The 23,048-nt window shown below is 40.0% G+C and overlaps 1 protein-coding gene across 2 annotated transcripts in view; it reads right to left on the bottom strand.

Moving 5' to 3' along the window:
- Nucleotides 1–23,048, bottom strand: part of LOC134616535 (zinc finger E-box-binding homeobox 1-like) — a 70,516-nt gene that overhangs the window by 9,456 nt on the left and 38,012 nt on the right. For both annotated transcript variants that reach the window (XM_063461396.1, XM_063461397.1), the window contains exons 2-5: nucleotides 14,738–14,923; nucleotides 2,306–2,458; nucleotides 1,063–1,265; nucleotides 534–660 (exon numbers count right to left, since the gene is read on the bottom strand). In XM_063461396.1, the coding sequence (XP_063317466.1) occupies nucleotides 534–660; nucleotides 1,063–1,265; nucleotides 2,306–2,458; nucleotides 14,738–14,923 (669 nt within the window). The remainder of the gene's footprint in view (nucleotides 1–533; nucleotides 661–1,062; nucleotides 1,266–2,305; nucleotides 2,459–14,737; nucleotides 14,924–23,048) is intronic.

Below are 23,048 nucleotides of genomic sequence, written 5' to 3'. Positions count from 1 at the left end.
TCACTGCCTAGACTGTCCTGTATTTATAAAACATAAAGATTTGGTTGATTGATGAAAATTTTCTTTTTTTAACTGAACTTTTCTGTAATTGAACTGTTTAACTCTTACTTAAATATTTTCTTTGTAGTATATATGGTTGTGGGGGAACTTTATCAGCTGGGAAAGCTGTAAAACTTGTGTGTCCTCCTACATATTTTCCAAAGCCGTCCAGCAGCCCATTCTGAGCCAATTCTGGCATCCAGGCCTTATGTTATTGACATAGCTTACCAAGTGCACTAAGGAAATGCTCTATACTAACCAGCTTCAATGGAACACCTGAAATCTGGTGTCCATTAAGATACACAGTGCCAATTAAATACACGAACGAAAAAAACAACCTAAAATTTTCAGTCGGTTAATGTGTACATTTAATGAAAATTATTAGTCAGTTGTAAATGCAGTAATTGCAGACAAATGTTCGATGATTAGAGAGGCCTGCAGTTTGGAACAGCTACACAGGTTGTAGCAGACTGTGCATGTGTGCAGCAGCTCACCGCTGTGAATGCGCAGGTGCTCCTTCAGGTGGTGTTTGTATTTGAAGGCCTTGGAACACTCGGTGCACTTGAACTTGCGAGTTCCACCCGTTCCTACCGATCCTCCTGTCGACTGCGAAACGTGACGCTGAGACAGAAAAGAAGAATGTCTCTATTATTTTTCTGTGTCGTTCAGTTCTTTTAATATCAGATAAATATTTCATAGGAATTCTGTGTGAAAGCTTTGACATTTTTGAAAACAGTAAATGTATGCATTTTCTTCTGTAGCTCGAAGGTTTGAAAGGAGCACTGGGGACGTGTTTTTGCTTACATAACAGACTGAATCTCATGCATAATAAATCAAAGTGCACAAAATTTTAAAAGCGAAAAAGAAATATCAGTGAATTAAAGTTGAACAACATGACAAAATGTTCATCCTAGTGATCCTGAGGTAGAGATTTGAGTCTGGGTAACAGTTTCACGTATCAGACCTGATTTCGCTCTTAGTTTGGCGCATTGCGTCTTCGGTTCTCATGCTAAGAGGTGTTACCTGCTCTCTGGAGCCCCTGTGGTGGCTCATGTGCCTCTCCAGCTGCGAGCGATAGGTAAAGGTGTAGCTGCAGTGCGAGCAGCTGTAGTTATCCTCGCTGGTCTCGTGGCGATACTTGATGTGTTCCTTCAGTGAGGCGTTGCGTTTGTAGCCCCGGGAGCAGTAGGGGCAAGTGTGCAACTGGGAGAAAGAATCAGGTGTTCCTGTGGTGGAAGCAAAAGGGAAACGTGGATGATAGATGATGCTTCAGTTTTTTTTCTTACACTTCATTTGAAGAGCATGTCGGACAGTCAAACAGCTCCTCCTCCTCCTACACCTTTCTGACGTTGGTTAGCTCGTTTCCTTAACTTTGCTCTCCAGCATCCACAACTCTCCATACAGTAACTAGCCAGCTGGATGGAGGGAAAAAGTGACATTCCTGTGCATCTACCTCTGGTTTTCCCAAACATTTTTTGTGTTAAGTCCAACACATAATCTAAATTTATTTTGGATATAAACAACATAGTTTCCCCACTCTCTGTATGAAGGCCTGTCTTCAATCTTTACCTGTAATCTTGTTTAGACTGAGAATAACCTGCCCTTCATAAAACCTCTCTAGACTGTATAAGTTTTAATGTCTTTGCCCTTAAATCTTCCTGAAAGCTATAACAAGCCAGCTGCTGTTATTATTTCAGCATTTATGCCTTTCTCATGCTCCAGAACATTCAGAGCTTCCTCCAAGTAAGTAATGTTCTTTGACCTATGCTATCTCAACTTTATCCTCAACTTCACCAGCTGCTAGTGGAGCACTCAACACTTGAGTGTAGTGGTTATACTTTGGAGTTTGAACCTTAGTGTCTCTACTGTAAATGGCAGATTTGTGTGACAATATCTCACTTTTCTGATTTCATCTTTTATTATAACCTCAGAGGTCCATTATCAAGAAAATGTGTTCTGAGGTTTTCAGTGTGTGAAATAAAAGCTCTGAAAATACAGCCGTTTGTTATCTACCCCAACAACTAGTTTACCTGTCAGCTTTTCAAACAATTCACAGTCCCACTTATTTACTGCTCACTTCTGAGGTGAGTACTAAGCTGAGTATAGCATGCTATGAACTCCAGAATGCTGAGCAGGAAGAAGTTGGAAATTTGTAGTACTTGACATCAAAGAATTTGAAATTTTGACACAATTTTAACACAGCAATAGTAATACCTGAACATCTACATCATGACATTCAGTATAATATGTGATGTTGGCGTGTTACCGTTTTCATCGGCTCCTCCCGTCTCTGTCGGACTCTGCTCGTCCTCGGGGGCTTCAGGATAGATGATGGCTGTGTCTCCCTGCTGGAGAATCTCCTCCACTAGAGCATCCTTCACCACCTCCTCTTCTTCCTCTGATGCACACTCCTCCTTCACTAAAAACACAAATGCACAAACGACTTATTTTCTCTGTGAGGAATCCCTTCTATGAGCTAATGCTTGAACTACCACCACTAGAGGGCGCCATATAACTTGTAAATGATTTGATAACAGGCTCATCACTTGAGCTATCCTGTTTCTGTAAGGTGTGCACTTTACATTCTCAAAAACATTTGTTTGGCATTTCTAAAAATGGCATAGCTGCGGAAAAATTATTCTTAAAGAAACCTGGACTAGTTCTGCTAACAACGTTCAGAGATCCCTAAAATCAGAAGATTTTAGGGAATTTGGGAAGTTTTAGCTACAATGCTGTGGAAAACTATGGAGACCCCATGTATTCAGCAGCTTGTTTTAGCAGCAGTAACTTGAAGGGATCATTTATTGTATGACTTTATCAGTCTCTCACGTCATTGTGGAGGAATTTAGGCCCACTCTTCTTTACAACATTCCTTCAGTTCATTGAGGTTTGTGGGCATTTGTTTATGCACAGGTCTCATAAGTTCCTGCTACATCATTCAGGTTGAGTTTTGGACTTCAGGAAATTGCAGTCCCTTGATTCTTTTCTTTTTCAGCCATTACGATGTAGTGTACATAAGATCATCCTGTTGCATGACCCAGTTTCATCCAAGCTTTAGCTGCTGGACAGATGGCCTCACATTTGGCTCTAGAATTCTTTGGTACATAGAGTTGACTCAATGACTGCTGGGGCCTAAGTCCCGTGGCTGTAAAACCACCCTAAATTATCACCCCTCCACCACTGTGTTTGACAGTTGGTATGAGATGTTTGTGCTGATATGCTGTGTTTGACTTTCATCAATGTGGCACTGTACATTCAGGCCAAATATCTCCATCTTGGGCTTGTATATCCAAAGGACACTGTTCCAGGAGTGGTCTGTTCACATGCAACTTTGCAAACGTAAACGAGAAGGGGATGGCTTTCTCTTGGCAAACCTCCAAAAAACCATACACATTCATGTTTCTCTAACCGTATAGTCAAGAACTTTGCAGACCTCAGTTAGCACGGTAAATGTCAATGTCTGCGACATAGCTCTTGGGCTTTTTGCTGTTTATTTGCATCTTGACATTGGCATGAATTTGCTTCAGACCAGCAAACTGCTAAAACATCTGCTTGTATCCAGGCGGTCACACTTGCTGATGATCCGTTAATCAAGAGCATTTGATTAGAAGCACTTGATAGCTTCTTACCCTCATAATTAATATAGACGCAGTAAGGACATAATTAGAAAGCTCTGACGTGAGTATGCAGTCCAGAGAAAAACTGTGCCACGCGACTGTAATGCTGACCAAACATACAGTATGAACCTCTGTAAATGTTATCATATTTAAATATTGGAAAAATAAACTAAACACACTTGAAGTAATTAGAATTAACACTCTACTACAAAGTCCCAGCACATACCGTTCGCTAAGATTAAATAAAATCATACCTTATTATACTGAACTTTTAAAAATTAATTTGTAGCCAAAGATTAGACAGACCAAACTGTACTGTGATGCTGTACTGTCATGTTACTTAGGAAAATATTAAAAACAGAAACCCTTGCTTCCTACAAACCCTCCAATATTCATATATCTTTAATCATCCATAGCTACAGCCAGCTTATGTGGCTGTAGCAGCTGAACTGTTAGCGATGTTTGAGTTCACTTGGAACAGCTGGTTTGCTGCACAGACACAGACAGTATGTTTCCCTGCAACCATAATGAGCCTTACAAAGAATAATTACAACCCTGGGCGTGATTCAAACGTGGCACTTCAGAGGGAAATGAGTCAGGGACGTAACAGTGGCACCACACTGACAGTCTGTCCTCTACCCAAACACTCCCTCTCATTAAACCAAACACACTCCTCTATTCAAATTAACCTTAAGTAGCCGACATGGAACAAAACAGACAGCAATGAATATGCTCAGGCAAACTTGGTACCTACAAGTGCTTCAAAAAGGCACTGCATGCAATTTTATATCAAATGCATTTTGAAAAGATGATGACCTGAATGCAAGTTTCACCAAGTAATAATTTGCTGTTACCTGTTACTTCAAATGTTTGCAGAGCACCATCAAAGAAACGGCAAAGAAGGCCAAGCCACTTAATTGAAGAAATCAGTTTAGGATCAAAGACTTCCCCATTCCTATTTTTTTTTTATTTTTTGCCTTTTTTCTCGAGTATGCAAAGACTGTGACGCATTTTCCAACACTCGTCTTATTTTTTCCATCCACGATCATTCACAGCATACAGTTAAACTAGACAGCCATGCAGATAACACTTCAGGCTGCAGAAGAAACAGAGTAACACTGCACCGCCTGTTTATAACACAAGGTCCCTGTTAAGTAATTGAAGTCTTAACACCAATCTGAGATAATGCTGATGGCATGATTTATTTTTCCACTAACCCCCAGTCCCACCTGATTTACTTGTTTAAGTACACTAAACTCCTCTGTAAAACTGGTAGAGTGGTGAAAGTGAGTCTAATGTTAAGGCATGCATAATAAGCAGATTATCTACTCATTTAAATAGCCAGTTGTTTGATTCCTGACTTCTACAGTCAGCATGTAGAATAACTTTAGGCAAGATACAAATGCATGAATGTGTGTGGCTGAATATTCCTTTGAGCAGTGCACTGATAAATGGATGCATAGTATATACTGTACAAGTATACAGTGATTTTCTTTATTTTAGAGCTCAGTCAGGGTTTTATTCTTGATTTTTTGCAGTTACAGCATTTTTTGTGTGCATATTGCTCTAAGTAGGATTTCATCCCTCTGAGACAAAGACTCTTGCCGCTCTTCCCTTGATCAGATCTGATGCTGTGCTAAGTGCAAATATCATAACAAGTGTAGAAGAGGAACTTAGGCAGAGCGCTTACTTCACTTTGAGTATAAAAACACTGATAAGAGAAAGCAGTGAGGTGAAACTGTGACCAGTGTTGTCATGGTGCTCAAGTATTTTAAATGCAGGCAGAATCAGCAGGAAAGGCCACGCCTCTTCCTGCTGAGCCGTGTCAGGGACAGGTGCAGCTGTGTGTGTGTGTGTAGTCAGCAGGATCTGCAATCACAGAACCAGTCATAAAAAGAAAAAAAAGGAGGGGTCTATGCTGAACTGCGTGTGTGTACGCCTTTATAAAGAATAGGCGGGCCCAGGCCGAGCCCTGTTAAGCCTCATATTAAACACACAGATCTTTACTTCCCATGATCTCATCCAAAAGCTTTCCAAATCTCTTTTCCCCCTCTGAGACTCGCTCATCTACCTTCAAGCTTCCTTCCCCACCTCTCTTTGCTCATTCCTTTCTCTTATAGCCTCTTATATCGTCATTTCTACTTTTCTCCTTATCTTAGTCCTTCCTTCAGTTTATTTATGTAGCTCACTAACATGTACAGCATTCAGCACCGTCTGTCTTTAAACTCTTCAATGAAAAAAGGGAAAAACTTCACTCCTCCAAAAAACAGAAACCTCAACTAAAAGGAAAACATGAAAAAGACTTCAAGAAGAGCAGAGCAGAAGAGTCTCTTAAATCCGTTCTAGAATATGCCCTCACTAAGCAAGCTAAAAACACATTTTGGCCCCCTGGCATTTGAAAGCTGAGCTCTTTGAAAACAGTCTCCATTTAGGAAAGTGCAGGGATGAATGTGAAAATGCTGACCTTGACTGACTGCAGACCTTTGTGTCAGTAAAATCAAGGACACAGGTCGACTCTGACTCTGATTTTAAACATAAATGCTTCTAGTTACACAATGCAGCTCCATTAAGCCATTTCCATGATGATTTTGGGGGCTTTTACTATAATACTGTGTCAAGGTTGACTGCAACAGCTGACGAGTTCCTGCCGGATTAATGTGTCGTATTCATCAGATGCAATTCACAGTTTTCTAATTGTTCAGCTATTAAACAGTCAAAAGTGTCAAACAACTACACAGCTTCCATAAACGACTCGTGCATCGTTCTTATGCATGTAAGCATGTGTCCACCTACCACAAAGGCAACAAATCTGATAACATACGTGGCAGAATCTTATTTCCGATCATTTGATGAACAAAAATATCTCTCTGTGCTGAACTCAAGAAAACCCCTATTCATGGCAGTAGTTAACAAAACGCAGTGCAGTGTTGGGCACTTTCATTTGGCTCTGGCTGAAACCTTTTTGGAGAGGTCACCAGAAATAAAGACCCTGCTAAAGAGTAAGCGAACAACAGTTTGGAAAATGGCAGGTTTAGCAAGCTGAGACTACATATTTACTGAGTCATTATTTAGAGAACTTTACAGCCACAATAAGATTATTTCCAACTGTCCCTAAGCTGCAGAAAGTTGCAGGTCTTAAAGATTTAACTAAGAAAGGATGTCACTTTCTGTTAAACGACTACTTGATTAACAGAAACATGTTTACGGATTAAAAAGGTTTAAGCTGCAATACTATTCTTTGTTCTTTTGCCATTCAAAAGAGAAGAAACAAACATGTTCTATTTTCAGCTCACTACACTTGGCTGCATTGCTGTCATGTTTTCTTTTTAAATTAGCCTTCCTCCTCTCCCTTTCTGTCTTTGTCTCTTTCTCTTCCTTCTCTTCAACCACATTACCAACTGCTTGCTTCCTCAATCTCTCCCCTCCCCACCATTTCTTTAATCTAACTTCATCTCCCTCCCTCCTTCACTTACTTTATTTCCCTCCATCACCCCTTCCTTCCAATCCCCCCCTCACTTGATACACCTCTCTGCATATTTTCCCACCACACTCTACAATTACACTTAATGCCTCACAAAAAAACATACATGCTGTAATGACAACCAGGACCCTGCAACACACACATGTGGAATATCAGAATGGAATGAAAACAGGAAATCATGTGGTTCGCACACACGCAAACACACACATACACTTGCATACTTACACCAGCCGAGTTATTCACAGGCACATGCACTCTCTGCACACAGCACTCGTATACCTTGCCAGAACCTGTCACTGTGAGTCCGTGGTGAATTTATAAGGCAGGATGGATTGGAGCTGCAGTGCGGCCTAGACTGCAGGGGGAGTAGCGCACACTAATCTCTCACCAGAGGACCAATTCAACACCAGCTGCTCTCCGTTCTTTCTCCTTTCGCCTCAGATGGGGAGGAAAGAAAGGACTCAAAGTCAGACTATCCAAAAATATCACACGAAGCCTTTGAAGGGTTCCCACCGTGGCCTTACAGCGCTGCAACATTTCATGACTTTTCCATGACTTCCCTCCAACACCGTCAGAGCTCCTCCGCACACACTAAATATGTAACTCCTTCCTGGTTTGTTAATGTTTTTCTAAAGGAGTGAACAGGCTGCTTTCTATCGCAGGTGCAGTTGAAAAATAACAGGTACTGCAGTGAAAGCACGAGTCAATTCAATCCGTTATATTATACTTTTATATCAAGACTAGTTTTATATGAAAGACCCCAAAGAACATACTACTACTACTATTACTACTACCACCACCTCTGCTGATGCTTTCCTTGTTTAAACTGTCAAGGCTTTGCAAATTGAGCATTTTTTAAGATGTAAAATGTCATTGTTAATGGCACATTTATTCTATTTAAAAACTCTTCTTACTGTAAAGTCAAGAGAATTAGTGCATGACTACATATACAAGTTCACCATCCTACCTTATTACAACGAAAGGCACCTGACAGGAACGGTCAAAGGTGAAAAAAACAGACCATTCAGTCAATAAAGGAAGTCTCTCTCTGCTCAGCGCTGCATATTTTTCTCACATTGCAATCTTTAATCAAAGTGTTTATCTAAAGCTATGAAAAAAGTTGGATTTTATTAAGAAAAGTGTACAAATCTAGGTATTTAAAAAAAGTCGCTTTAGCTAACCAAACACACCTTTTTATTACGAGAAATTAATAAATAACTACTTAGTGTTCTGTGACTATTCTGATTGGTAACTTGCATGTCACATCCATCCCCTGTTTTAAGTAAGCCATTAAAGCACTCTGATTGGCTGCCCTCTTCAAACAGAAGCTTTGAATACAAAGGTGCGTGCTGCTTCTGTGCTCACAGTCAAAGCTGGATGAAGTGATCATGAACACATTTTATTTTTTTAAAAGAAAGAAACACAAATGTGTATGCCTGGAAATTTAAAAGTCAGGCCCAGTGGTAACAGTATCACATGTATTTCCATCATTATTCTCTGAAAAGCCCTCTAAAATACCAATCAAACCCTGACACTATTGTGAATATTTGATGCAGACCTGTTTAAATAAATATACAAGCTGCAGATCAGGAGGTAGAGCGGGCTGTCAACCGGTCACAAAATGTATCCATTTATCTGAGTTTGAGTATGTGTGCGACAGTTAGATAGACAGTGAACATTCAGCCCTGTATAAACGTGACTTGTAGTAGTGTTTGAGTGGAAAACTGCTACATAAGAACAGTCCAAACCTGTTAAAACTTTGCTATGTAGTCTGGGTGTACAATCATATGTACTATTCTGATGTCAGGCTAATAAGTGAATGTATTATCTCACCTGATGTGCTAGTTTATTGTGAGAATAAGGCTTAGAAGTTTTAGCTTGTCCCAAAAAGTTGAGGTTTACTGAACAACAACAAGCTTAGGAAAACCTCCATGGATAATTAATAATATCCAAAGTCAGAGCACCACCTATCACTTCAAACACTGTGGGGAGGCTTTCCTACAATATCTGTAGTTGGATACTCAGCCGAAGAAGAAGGGAAACAAAAGCAAGAGAAAGCAAGACGAAAGCCTGGCAGAAAAATACAAAGAAATGAGAAGGGATCAGTGACTGCAGAAAAGTAGTGAGTACAGAGGAGAAAGGATAGAGCTGAGAGAAAGAGGGAGAGAAATAAAGCAAAAGAGAGTGAGCAGCACTCATGAGCACTGCTCACACCATGTAAGGCTTTATTCAGGAACAATGAAACAAGCCTTGAGAGCAATATCTCTGAGTGTCACATTCTCGCCGTCTCCATGGTTTTAGTATTTCCTGCTTGGCTGTAACTAACTGCTGTCGAGATGAAGGCAGATGCTTGCGTAGGCTGAGCTGTTTGAGAGAATTCGAGGATTAAAAGGGCATTGAGAATCGGCGTAAACACAAGCCAATCAACTTGGGCTGTTGAATGCAGAGTTGGTTCTGCTTCTGCTCGTTAAAGCTTGTGACACTTTTGCTGTTTTGTTTGGATCCTGAGGTATGTTTTTGAAAGTGTGCGAGCACGGGTAAGCGCTGATCCTGCAAACTTACTTACTTCGGGGTATCTGGAGGTTTAAAGAGTTTTAAAGAGCTTTACCATGCTGCCTGAATGTGGAGTGGAAACCAATTAAAAAAATAAAATAAACACAAAGTCTCTAGAAAGTCTATTTCTGTCTGCGCTTCCTGCAGCTGGTGAAACTTCAGAACTTCAGAGTAGGAAGAAGGACGGCAGGAAGTTGATGGATGAGCAACTTTAGGTCCAAAACTGTTGACTGCATCAGATGTGAATCATCTGATATGACTAAACCTGTTCCGCGGTTCCCAGCGGACGTGCAGCGCACAAAAACCCTGTCTGCAAAGGGAAACAACAAGCAGTTCAGCTGACTCAACTCCACACAGTCACACACCATCTCAGCAGTGTTAATGAGGGAACTCATTAAGCTGTTATTCCACTAATATATAAACCAAATCTCTTGTTTTTATGCCGTTTGAATTATAGAAATAGCACTGCAGAACTGAAGCGATAAGCTGATTTTATAATATTCAATCAATTATTCATTTATGTAAATGAGCACAATATTTAAATTAGAAGGCAGTGATTATATAATTTGGTCTTTCCTAATTAATATTAATGCAGCAAAGGGTCAACTGCAAGAGCCTACAGACAGAGCCTGTTAAAGTCTGACATAGGGAACGTGGCGTTGTTGCCTGCCCACATTTGCTATGCATCTGCAAGCCACTTAGCAACCCACCACTATCGCAACTCTTCTTTTTATGCTGTATCTGACATGGTTAATGTCTGCTGTCACGACTATCATATCCTCTGTACTGTGCGGGTCTTGCTGATCTCTCCTTGCCTCATGCTGTCCTCGTATGCATGTGGAAGAAACAGATTCATACTTCAAAATATAATTAAGAAATAAAATTCTTCCTTTACTCCAGCAGTCCTGACTGAAAGTTGGACACATCAGCAGGAAGAACAATAAAACACTGAGAGCCTGACTGTCTATTTAGCTTAAGCTAAATGTTGTCACTGACAAATCTAACATGTGAACGTCACTAATATTTTGAGCCACCTTGAAACATGTTATTAGTATTTTAGCACTCTGCAGCATATCTGTTAACAACTGTTTTCCCCTCCAGTGGGCGGGGCTTTCACTTACACTACGTCTAGTGTTTATCTAATTTATAGACACACAGTGATGACATGAAAGGATATTAAAAAAATGCTCTTTTTTTACATTTTAATGTACATTTTGTCACCAGAAAGAAATTCAAGATGTTTCTGGCATGTCACCCTGTCAGTGAGCACTTATTGTTTGGAGAACAGATAAGCAGTCAGACACCAGTCAGAGGAGAAAGATGACAAGGAATGATGATGAAGCTTGTCTTTGTGTTTTATCAAAGAGGAATAGAGAGGGAGAAATTCGATTCAGAGGGAGGAGAGAGTGGATGTGTGTGTGTGTCATAGTTAGATTAGCCTTTAGGATGTGGTGTCATACAGGCTGACCTACAAGTGCGAGACAAAAAGAGCAGAACATCTGGCTGTGGCGGGCGAACGGGCGTTCCCCGAGGCTTGGAGGAGGATGAACTAATCCAATCAAAGAGAGAGATGAGATGTACAGACAAACAATCTTATACAACTGGGCTCTATCAGCAATATGGCTGTCTTTCTACATGTCACACTGCAAGATGGTGCTAATAAAATCTTGGGAGTACAACCTCAATATCTGAACAGATCAGATTGTGTGATGGATACCTAGTGGATACAGGCTCTGTGATTTAAAAAGGAAGGACAAATGCATGCAGATCTGCAACACAGGCTCTCATGCTGATTGGTTAGCTTGTACATGTGGGTTGTACACCATCAGAAACAACGGTACAATAAAAATCCACTTATGTCCGTAAAGGTAAAATGCAACCGAATGTATCTCTCCAAGGCTAATTACGAAACCGCAAGGTGTAACATTTAAGATCTCTGTATGCAGTTACAGGTGCATATTTGCACCATTTCTATTTGATTTCAAGGTGCAGTTCAAGGAGGCAATCTGTTTTCAAGCAAAAAATACATGAATCTGCTCAGATTTCAAGATTTGATCGCTTAAGCTAAATAAAGCATTAAATACACACTGACAGAATTTATTTTGCATCTGTCAAAATGAGATGGCACAAAGGTTAGTAAGTAAGTATCTTCTTTGTTAGTACTACTGGTTGAAAATGTGCCAGTACATTTCCAACATGAATAAAAATTCATCCATACAGTAAATAGGCAATATATAACATAAACGCACACCCAATTTTTGTATTGTCAAAACCTTCTTCAACACAGCTCCTTGTTTGTGCTGATGCTATTCTTGTAGGAATTGGAGAGGATGTGTGGCTTGTAACAATCAGCAACACTGGCAACACTTGGTCCCGGTGTGCCTGTGCTCCATAAAACACTTTTTTAGAGCTCAGTTGCTGTTCTGAGGGATATTCTATGAACAAAGCTCAACACAACCAGGTTTTCTTTCCCTTTGCTGGATTAAAAAACTTGAAACCCCAGTTGGAGATAATGGGTATGACGGTGGTGGTTATTAACGTCCTTTTCTGAACCGGATTTCTGCTTCAGGCTCTGTGCGTGCTCACATAAAACGGGGCATTTCACAGGTCATATGATCCTTCTGCAAAAAAAGTATCCCCGAGTGCCACCAACTCCAATCAGAGACATTGTCAGATCTATAAAGAAAATAAAAAACAGAAACAGAAAAACCCAACACAGTTCCAAACAACACAAGAGAATAATGCTGCAGGAAATTTTAATCTTGTGATTGAATGCACAGAGCGGTAAAGTTTATATTTTATATATAGGGTTTTTTTTTAGGTATTTGCCACATTTTAGATGCTAAAGCAAAGAACAAGTTGATGTGCAAAGCTTGAAATACAGCAGACTTTCTTCAAGAAACGACTGATTAAACATCTGAATACTCATCCCTAATATTATTACCACATTACAATTGATCTACTTGCAATCAGCACCATTTATCAGCATAGCAAAACATTCTGAAAATCTCTGACGGGGTTAGAGTTTCCCTCTGAGTCTCACTTCACCAGCCATCACTTTAATCTCAGCTGAAATCACATGTGAGCATCTACTGTGTTTACACTATGCGGCATGCTGTGTGTAAAGCAGCATATGGAAATGGTTACTACTTATCTGTATTATACGTAACAAGTTAATAAGTGAAAATGTTAACGATGTTAAAATGCAAAGGGCCGATCTTTTTTTGAGGTTAAAATTGTTTTCAAAAAAGTAAAAGGTTACAGAAAAATGTAGGAATAAGATGTTGCTTTAAGTATTACTGGCACTGACAAAAATGTTCAAGCACAGAAGATGCAGCATAAACTGCATGTAAAGAACCGCCCTTAGGCAGAGCATTGTATTATTAAAAGGAATCTTTGCCAGTTAGGGAGTAGATGGGATTTATTAAAGTTTGCTGGATGTGAGAACTGGAGATTATAGAGAGAAACCTCTGCAAGACTGCCGGCTAGATTAAGGATTACTGAGGGCGTTACAGAAACATGTCTATTCCTCAGACGAGCTTACTTCCCCTCCTTATTTATATATCTCTTTCCTCATTTGCATCCTCTCTCTCGCTGCTATAAATTCTTGGTTTCTGGTTACTCTTTACTACTCTTTATTTCTCTTCTGATCTGAAAAAGGCACACCACACTGAGCTGTGATCATGTTCAGCTGACTCATGCCTCCAGATTTTACTCCCACCAGCACCGCATGCAGGTTGCTTGGTTCCTGTGTTCATGTGTGTGCCCCCTTCAGATCACTTAATTCAATAAAAGCACTACGTATGTGCTTAAGTTAGTACAGTTCTTTTCCACAATGATCCACAACAAAGTCAGTGAACATAACGCTACTGCTGCTCTGATTTGGATTTACTTGCTAACAGTTAGGTGGGTAATCTCCCCACCTGCGCTAATATACAGTATCTCCTGAAACACAGAAGCCAACACTTGATTACATAAATATGAGTACTGAGCGGATCCGTTGCTGTATTAATGCACCTTTTAAGCTTCACTTACAACAGCAATAAGGACAAATTACACATGCCAGCCCTAAGGACATTTTTGTGAAAAATACTGGCTGTTACCCTCCAGTGTGATAATTGACTTCAAGGCATTTGGGGTCAAGATTTGTTGATTCAATTCTGCAGAAAGGCTGCATGAATTACAGAGAATTATACTGAAACCACCATGAACTACTCTTACCAAGATACAGCTGAGTAAACGTCTAACGTATTTCCCGTGAGGTGCTACACATCTGTGTGGAAACAGCTTGTATAAGCCCGTGGGTGTAGCGAGCATCTCCTGGATGAGATGCTAAGAAAGCGCAAGCATGCCCAGGAAACTGTCCCAGATTAAAAGTTAATAAGATCAGTCTTAAAGGCCTAGTCTTAAGATATATAAATATAAACAGAGAAATTATGAGAGAAAGAAATGCCAATCAGAGAGTGAACTGAAATAAAATGCAGTGACCAATGAAATAAAAGGTTTTTTAATGTATTATCTAAATTAGCTAATCAGAGGTTTTTGAAGATGGCTGCTAAGTGGCAAGATTGGCTCCTAGAAACACTTTGGACCTGGTACCTGTGTTTAATCTCACCTACATACTAATAGTTTGTTTACTCTAGTCCAAATCAGTTTTTAACTTTTTTCTAGCTTTTCCCCATCATTTGGCTTCTAAAACCCAAATAAACTCTAAGCAAACAAAAATGCGTCACTACAAACCACGTGAGAATGTTCAGTGTGCTCACTGGCCAGATGTGTCTGGGGTCAGAGCAACAAAAGTAAACACAGAAATAAGGTGGAGATGGTGCGACGTACATGTGGAAGTGGGTTCCGATTAACGTCAGATCACATTCACATTATTAAAGAACCGCTACACCAAAACCACATCCTCCAAAAGGTCTCGATGCAGTTGTTTTGGTCCGCACCCGAGTTTGATTCAAACAAACTAAACACTGCAGGTGTGAAAACACCCTGAAAAGCACCTGTCACTATGCTAAACACACATTCCTCATGGCTCGTGCCTCACCTCCATTCCAGGACCCGTTGTGGGGTAATACTGTTACGGTGGCGTCGTGGTCATGGCTGTCCAGCGATGTGGTTCCATCAGCATCTGTAACCTCAGGCTCCTGCAGGCTGTCCTCCTCCACAATGTGTAGCTTGTCCTCATCATCGGAGTCTGAGCTGGCCTCCAAGCCATTGTTGAAGTTTGTCACTGCAAGAAAAAAAAAAAAAAAGATTTAGTGTTTTGAAATGATCTAACCACTTGATAACCACATAAACAACTTGTTCTCAACCCCAGCACTGAAAAGCCAGCACCCTGTTGCTGTAATCAGTGTTTGATTCACATGTGGTGAACAGAATAAAGGCAATTAACTTCAGTGTGATTAGCATCTGAGCTGCATGGGATTAAAGCCTCTATGTGCCCCCTTAATGTCTCCAATTCATGCCTTTTACATCATAAAAGAAACTTCTTGAATTCAACTTGTGCTTCTAGTTTGTGTGTAACAAAACAGAAAGTTGAAATGTATGTGTTGCAAAAATACATAACAGGCCATGCTAACATTAAATCATCTACTTCATTTTTACTGCAAGCACCTGTGGTCCTGTATATACATAACCCTGCTATCCAGCAGGAAACGCATCACTTCCTGAAATGAAACCCCGACTCTGCCTCTGAATAATATGCTGTATTTTCTTGTCTGTTCACTCTTTTGTTTTTAGCATTTATTGAATTAGACAAAAGGGAGGGAACAAGGGGGACTCGCATGCAGGAAACGGTCTGAGGCAAAATCAAACCCTGACCCCTGCAGCCTCTCCGCCTCAGTGTATGTGGGTCACCTGCTCAACCAGGTAAGCTATAGCAGCACCTGACTCTTGTTTTTCCAGGAAAGCACTGACTGTAATATTTTGACCTTCAAGTTAAGCCTGTAAAATCTGTGAAACGCATTCATAAGTGAAATGACTGTGTGTGTGTGTGTGTGTGTGTGTGTGTGTGTATGTGGACGGGTATTAACATCTTTGTGGGGACCAAAAATTGGACATTTACTATATTCGTGGGGACCGACAGGCCTCGTGAGGACCAAAATCCCGGTCCCCGCAAGTTTGAAGGCATTTTTGAGACTCAAAATGTGGTTTTAGTGACAGAGTTACAATTAGGTTATGGTTAGGTTTAGGGTAAGGGTTAGGCATTCATTTTTGAGGATTAGGGTTAGGGTAAGCGGCTAGGGAAAGCATTATGTCAATGAGATGTCCCCACACTGCTAACATAAAACAATGTCAATGCCCACTGAATACAGAAAGAAATTCATTATTTTGAACATGTTTGTATTAAATGTGACAAAACAAATGTATTTTATTTGAGTCACAAATGTTGGTTTTAGTGCCTTCTCTCTGTGAACACTGCAAAAACTTTTTTAATAGACTATATTATCATATCTTAATCTTTAAATCCTGAAATCTGATCCTCAAAATCGTTGCTGCCCTAAAACCTGCATCAACAAAAATAAACCATTGACTTTATGCACGTGCAATTTTCGTCTCCACATACGAGGAGACGATATTAAAAAAGGACAAATGGCAGCCGAGGGTAAAAATAATCACTTGTTTATCAGCCTCTGAAAGCAAATCTATTTCACACTGCGCTGCAGTCGGTGAGTTTGTCTGTAGGATACGACTTCTTAATGGAAGCTCGGTGTGAAAAACGGACCAACTGGACCGATCTGAATGAACTTAAGAGCGAGAAGTGTGCGGGGGGATTTAGCACAAAGCTGTAGATGCTCGAGACACGGATGCATACAAGTAAGTGATGATGAGCAAAATATGCTGCAGTGGCTTTTTAACTGTCAGCATGAAAACACAAACGAGCGTGAGTGAGCACACGAGAGTATGTATATAAGTGAATAAAACTGCGTGTAAGTGTGCGCGCTCCACAGGGAAGCTGTACGTCTCTGCGGAGGTGCTGAAGACGCCTAATGAGGAGAAGAGCTCGGGCTGTTTGTTCACAGGTGACAGGTGCACACACACACACATAAAAAATGCACGCACATCTTCAACCACAAGACAAGCTCTACATGTATAGTTCAGGTTGTGCCGTTACCTCTTTGCATGCAAACACTGCACACCAGATCACACACACCTACTGAAACCCACCTACATTTAGCCTATGACACCTACTGAGCTCACACACTTTATTTAAACACACATAGACTCCAACACCACCCCTCAAGAAGTGAGGTGGTGCGTTCTGGAGACAATTCAGTCACTGCTCCAGGCAGACGAGCAGAGCTGTGAACGCAAAGCCCTGTCTGTGTGTTTATGGTGTGAGGTCGATGCCTGTCTGGATCGATGTAAGAGGCTGGAGAGTCATAAAAAACATTTGCTGGAGCTTCAGTTTATGATGTAACACCAACCAAATGATGGAAATACGAGTATTCCAAAAGTTTTAATGGTTGGTGTTAGAAATCCTTGAATGTGTTTATGTTAAAAAGCAATACAGGAATAATTTTCATATGGCATCATGTATCTGTGATGAGCAGAGCAACAACAAAAATGAATAAATATCTCATCTGTACACTGTGATGAAGCTGGTGACCTCAACTATATCTGTAATTATTTAAATCTTCGGGTTAGTCTCCCAAACACTTAGATATGTCTTTAAATCTTTTACTATCTGACCAATAGTCTAAAACCCAAACAGAGTCGGTAAAACCTACAAACACCCATCTTTGGACTCAACATGCAAGCTGGAGCTATGTATGTATACACGGATTTGTATCTTTGTTCAAAAAAGAGAAAAACCAAATGATCCAGTGATCTGCTATGAGCAAACAATCCAACAGCAGGGAGAAAAAAAGCTCCTTTTAAACTAGGCATAGGGAGGGCGGCCATCTGTCGCGACCGGTTATTCTGTGGGAAATGGTTTCTGGATAGTGAAAGCATCAAAGTGTGAAAGTGATCACTGTTAAAATTCATTGAAGCTGTTTATAAATAAACTGCAGTGCCCATTTCCTGTGTTCGATTTATCACTAAGTTTTTTTTAGTGTTTGGGTGGTCAGTTAAACTGTGTGTCACTATTGTGTAGCTATAGTCCCACTTCATCACCAAGAGCTCATCATGAGTTTATTACTCGTAGCACTTCACTTCCCATTCACATTACTCAAGTGTCTCAACAGTATATAAAACATGGACGTCGACCAATGGTTGAGGACTTGTGACAAGACGGTGGGGTGAAAAATGAAGTAAAAGACCAAAGAAATAAAAAATACGATTTTAAAAACAAAGCAGAAGCTTCATGGATATATTACAGTGGACATGAGGGTATATTATTTGTGAGATAATGCAAGTAAAATGCTCCAAAAGGTACCAACAGCACAAATACATTTTTAATGCTGTTAAGGTGGACATTTTAACATAGGAGTCTATCGTGACTGACTGAACCAGCGTCTAGTGGCCACTCAAGACACTGCAGTTATTAGCATGTCCATGCAGGTCTAGCTCTTTGGTCCTAAAAGATTTTTTTTTTATAGGTCGTCCAAGTTAAACAGACAGAACTGTTACCAAATTTAAAATTATTGATAAAAAAAAAAAAACGTCGGTTTAGCTACTTGCTGTCTTGCTGCTGCTCAGTCTTATAAAAAGAATGCTTTTCCTGACCTCAAACTCAGCGACTTTAAACACATTGTTGTCATTTAATCTAATCTTAGCATCAAAATATGATTAGTCTTATACAGTGTGACCAAAAACCTTAATGGTATTTTAGGTGAACCACTGTGGTTTGGCTAGATGCAGATTAATAATGTGTTTAAGTACCACACCGCAGGCATTCAGCGTAAACACACCACCGTAGGCAGCAAGTTCCTACATAAAAAGTCAACAAACTGTGTCTCTCTTCATTTAAACAAAAAGTCACATTATTAACCAGGCAGGCTTGTGACAGTTCCGATAATAGAAAGCTCTTCTTCTTTCCTACACACCAGAGGCTGCCTGTTGCAAAATGGTTAGGAATTCTTAACAGAACTGGCTGGAGGGAAGCGCGAGCAGCTGAGCCCCTGATAAAACTGCTTAAGCATCACACACATAAATTCTTTTTCCTGGATTTTAGTCAGCGCGTTGCATTTAACAGAATTAATCTTGGGAGCGCAATAGTGAAGGTGACAAATCATGTGCATTAGCAGATGAAAATGTCGTTTCTTAAACTGCATTCCTAAATCTAACTCTGTAATTTGTTTCTGGTGTCTAGTTAGCATGCTAACTCAGTGATGAGCAATGTTAGGTCACAGCAAGGTTAAACCCCACGCAGCGCTCCTTCTGTGGCTCCATCGTGGCTATGTGTGCACCTCTGGGAGAATGTAATTCATTATTACTGCCAGAAGGGGAGCACTTGTGCTTGTTTAATGGTGATTGTTTCACAGTCACCATTAAACAACAGAAATAGAAGACGGATGCAAATGAATGTAAATAAGATCCAGTGCACACTCTGTCAGATAAAGCTACACTGTCACAAGTCTGCAACACTGTTCACAGTCAAGTGAGAGCGGTTTGAGGTGGGAGGGGATCAAATAAAATACAGCTGACAGAAAAGTCAAGTAGTTCTCAGTGCACATCCCTGATATGGAGAGGAGTGATCTTCTCGACGTTCATTTAATTGCACTGATAAAAATTAAAAAAAAGAAAAACACCCTCTCTGTCAGGTACCGTCTCGAAGTGCCGCCGTAACAGACATGTCTCATTTCATGTAATTAAGGTACACTTTAATACACTTTGCCCTGTTTGCCCAAATAATTTTTGGGTATTTACCAACACGAAATAAGAACACAACAAACTTTAATGGAGGTACAACTCTGCACTGAGAAAGCTGAACTCAGCACCTTAAATCTGACTCCCCCCCTCCTTTCACCATGAGATTTAATCACAAACTCATCTGTTAAGCAGATATGAGCATGATGTGTGTGGTTAAATATGATTAGGTTTAAGGATTTCTGATGTGAGACGTTTACATCCTTATGCAATGTTGAAAGGCAGACCTGCCTTTTGCTGTGGTCCAACTATTGCTCTGAAGACACCTTAATGAAAACCTATAACCAAACAGCAGCTGAGCGGAGCACGCCCTGAATACAAATGATCCTGAGACTCATAATTCTTGCAGACCCTGTTCCTCCTCAGCTGTATTTTACATAGTTTTGTTACAAAGTCAACAGACAGGGGCAGCACTGAGCAGAGCAGGACAGACAAAAACATAATAGGTAAGCCAGAGAGGGTTATTGTGTAGGAGAAAGAGAGAGACACAGAGACCTGTCCACATCATCATGACAATGCGTCAAGTGAACTGTTAATCCCCCATCTGGAGCTCTGTGAAGAGGAGAGGCCGGCTAAGAGAGGAAGAGAAAAGTCTAGACAAAAGCATTCCTCCCTTCCTGCCATCCATCTCTCTGATTAAATCTGTTTCATAACAGGCTCCTTCATTACTACTCCAAACTATGTTTTTTTCTGATTTTTTTTCTGCCACTTTGAGTTTAAAAACTAGCACAAAAATACATGAATTTTTTCCTGCTTTCTTTCTGTTCATGATTGAAATCATTTTTCTTTATGAAATGCAATGGACTCTTTGCAGAATGCCACATATTTTACTTAAAATATCAACTTTATGTACCATATGATTCAGCTTAGGTTAACATCAGTGAATTAATAAATAGGTAATAATACTGTGGAGAGCAAGTGCAAGGTTTTCATCCTTTCTCACCTTATTCAAGCACATTTTCTAATCTTACACACTGTTGTAAGATATATATGAAACAGGTTAAGAGTCATATATTGATATTATGGCCTATATTCAAGAACAGCAAGGACTGCGTGCCACCACTGAATAAAAAGACCAGCTTTAATTTCAATAGCACTCTGCTGGCACAGTGAGGTACACACAAAGATGTGGAAACAACATGTCACAGGTTGGAATTTATAATATCCTGTTTGCAGTTTTAAATTATTTATCCATTTAATGAGGTATTCTCACTGAAATTAAAAAAAAAACATCTTTAAATAAGAATTGAACAAAAAAGGCTGCAGATGGTTAAAAACATCAATAAATAATAGACTTTAAGAACAAACAGCTGCTCTAAGAAATCACTACTATAAATACACAATTTCCCTCACTGTCACCTCTGCAGCTACTGCCCTTTATACAAAGCCTTTATCTTTCAGCAACTGAAAAAATAGTAAATGAAAAATTTCTCCCAACATTTGCTTTACGGAAAACATACGCAAAGCAAAAAACATCAACAGTTCACTGAGTGATCAGCAAGGCAGCTGATTTCCTCAGTTTTAGCATCAGGCAGCCAAACCCACATCAAGACACGTGACCATGGAGAGGAAATCATGTTGGCCTGACACACCACAACATAACCCGAAGTGGACCACATGTTCTGGTATCTGGGTTAAAGGTCAGCTGCTGTACAGGGACAGAAGGGGGGAGGGAGAGCAAAAGCTACAAATAGATTACTATCAGTCTGCATATGTGATTTATCAGTACTATGCTATTTATCAGTACTCGACAAGTATGTGCATGTATGTGAGGCTGTACTAAGTTATTTAACAAGTCCTCTAATTAAATGATCCTTCCTGAAATAACTCTTGTAAGGACTTCTGATATGATAAAATGGGTCATTTCCACTGTAAATGTACAATCATGCCTGACTCATGTCTGAAGCTATTCTTCAGTTCCAGTTTCACTCAATTTATTTTCGTTTTCACTCGCTGTTTGGCTGGTATAAGTTTGATTACTAAGTTAGGATTAGGGAAAATTTACTCGAGTTCTACTGCAGGTGAAAATCCCTCCTTATGCTGTTAAACAAATATGAGAAATTCCCATGTTCTAGGTTACTAAAGTCTAAAGGTGATGACATCAGAGCTCATTGTACTTGCACGTATTCACACAGCCACCAGCTGTCAATTAACGCTAAAACTAAATTAGAGGTTGTAATAAAAGCTTGCTCAATTGACCTGTGAGGTCATTTTTGTAGGAGAAGGCTACTGTTACATATTACAATTCATTCTGAGGGGACATGAATGTCTGTAAAAAACTTTGATCAGTTTCACTAAAACCACACACATCAACCTCATGATGATACTAGAGAAAAATCCAAAGGATCATTTGTACAGAGGTTACCAGACACCATATCTTTATTGGTTTAAACGGTCACTGCAGCCCACAAAATCGCAGACCCCAAAACATTTGAGTCTGGAACAGTCATAAACTGACTGACCCGCTCCGTCTTTAGATCTTCCCTTAGCTAAACAAATGAATCAATGTGTCTTGGCATATATTTAAGTTGAATACTAATATATTACTCATTATTGTCAACACATGACTAAAGACTTGATGATTACCTCTCCAGCTGAGCAAGTACTACAGGGGATGAATGAAAAAAAATCACTTTTTAAAAAAGTCCCAACTAAAGAAAGATGTGTGAACAAAACATCACACTGTGACAAAACCGCAGCTAGCTTGCTTGGTGTGTGTGTGTGCATGTGTGTGTGTGTATTGACCCAGTGCAGCTGTGCAGCTTGGGATCTTTGCCAAACCTCTAACAGACAATTACCCCACTGTGTGTGTGTGTGTGTGTGTGTGTGTGTGTGTGTGTGTGTGTGTGTGTGTGTGTGTGTGTGTGTGTGTGTGTGTGTGTGTGTGTGTGTGTGTGAGTGAGACAGCCAAAGAGGAGTGTACATCACTAAAGCTGCCTGTCTGCTACTAGATGTGACCAGACTTTAACATGGTGAGCAGCTGCAGAGAGAGGCAGCCCACTTAAAGGTGCAGTCACACATTTTCTTTCCTTTGTAGTCGACAACTATGGTAGTTTATGTGAGAGACAATCTATATTTAAACTCTAAATGAGGATGACATAGAAGATACCTATATAAAATTATTTTTTCCAATAAATGCTCAGGGTTCATAATTTATTACATTCAGTGGCGTGTGTTGGAAAGCTTCAACATGCAGCTGGCCTGCCTAGATCCTAGCATGCACACCTATCTTGTCATCTCTATTATTTTATCTCATCTCCACAGCAATGCTAGTCATTCATAATGAGAAGCTCAACAGCATCCTCCAGCTCACCACAACATAAAGGAAACACGCCTTGGTGCACTATTCAGGCGTTGCTGTTGATAAATTACTTACTGAATTAAGTTCTTGAGGCAGCAACAAATTAGCAAATGCAAATACGAAAATCAGGCAAAAAAAAGACAGCCCACAAATCGTGATGGACCAGACTGTAATCTGATAGCTGATTATTTTTGTCCAATCACCCGACCCCTGCTATAAAAGATTAGACAGCATAACAGAT

The sequence above is a fragment of the Pelmatolapia mariae genome, linkage group LG18 (assembly GCF_036321145.2).
Source record: "Pelmatolapia mariae isolate MD_Pm_ZW linkage group LG18, Pm_UMD_F_2, whole genome shotgun sequence".
Lineage (NCBI taxonomy): Eukaryota > Metazoa > Chordata > Actinopteri > Cichliformes > Cichlidae > Pelmatolapia > Pelmatolapia mariae.
The sequence above is the reverse complement of the archived record's forward strand: the minus strand, read 5'-3'. Positions and strand labels throughout refer to the sequence as shown.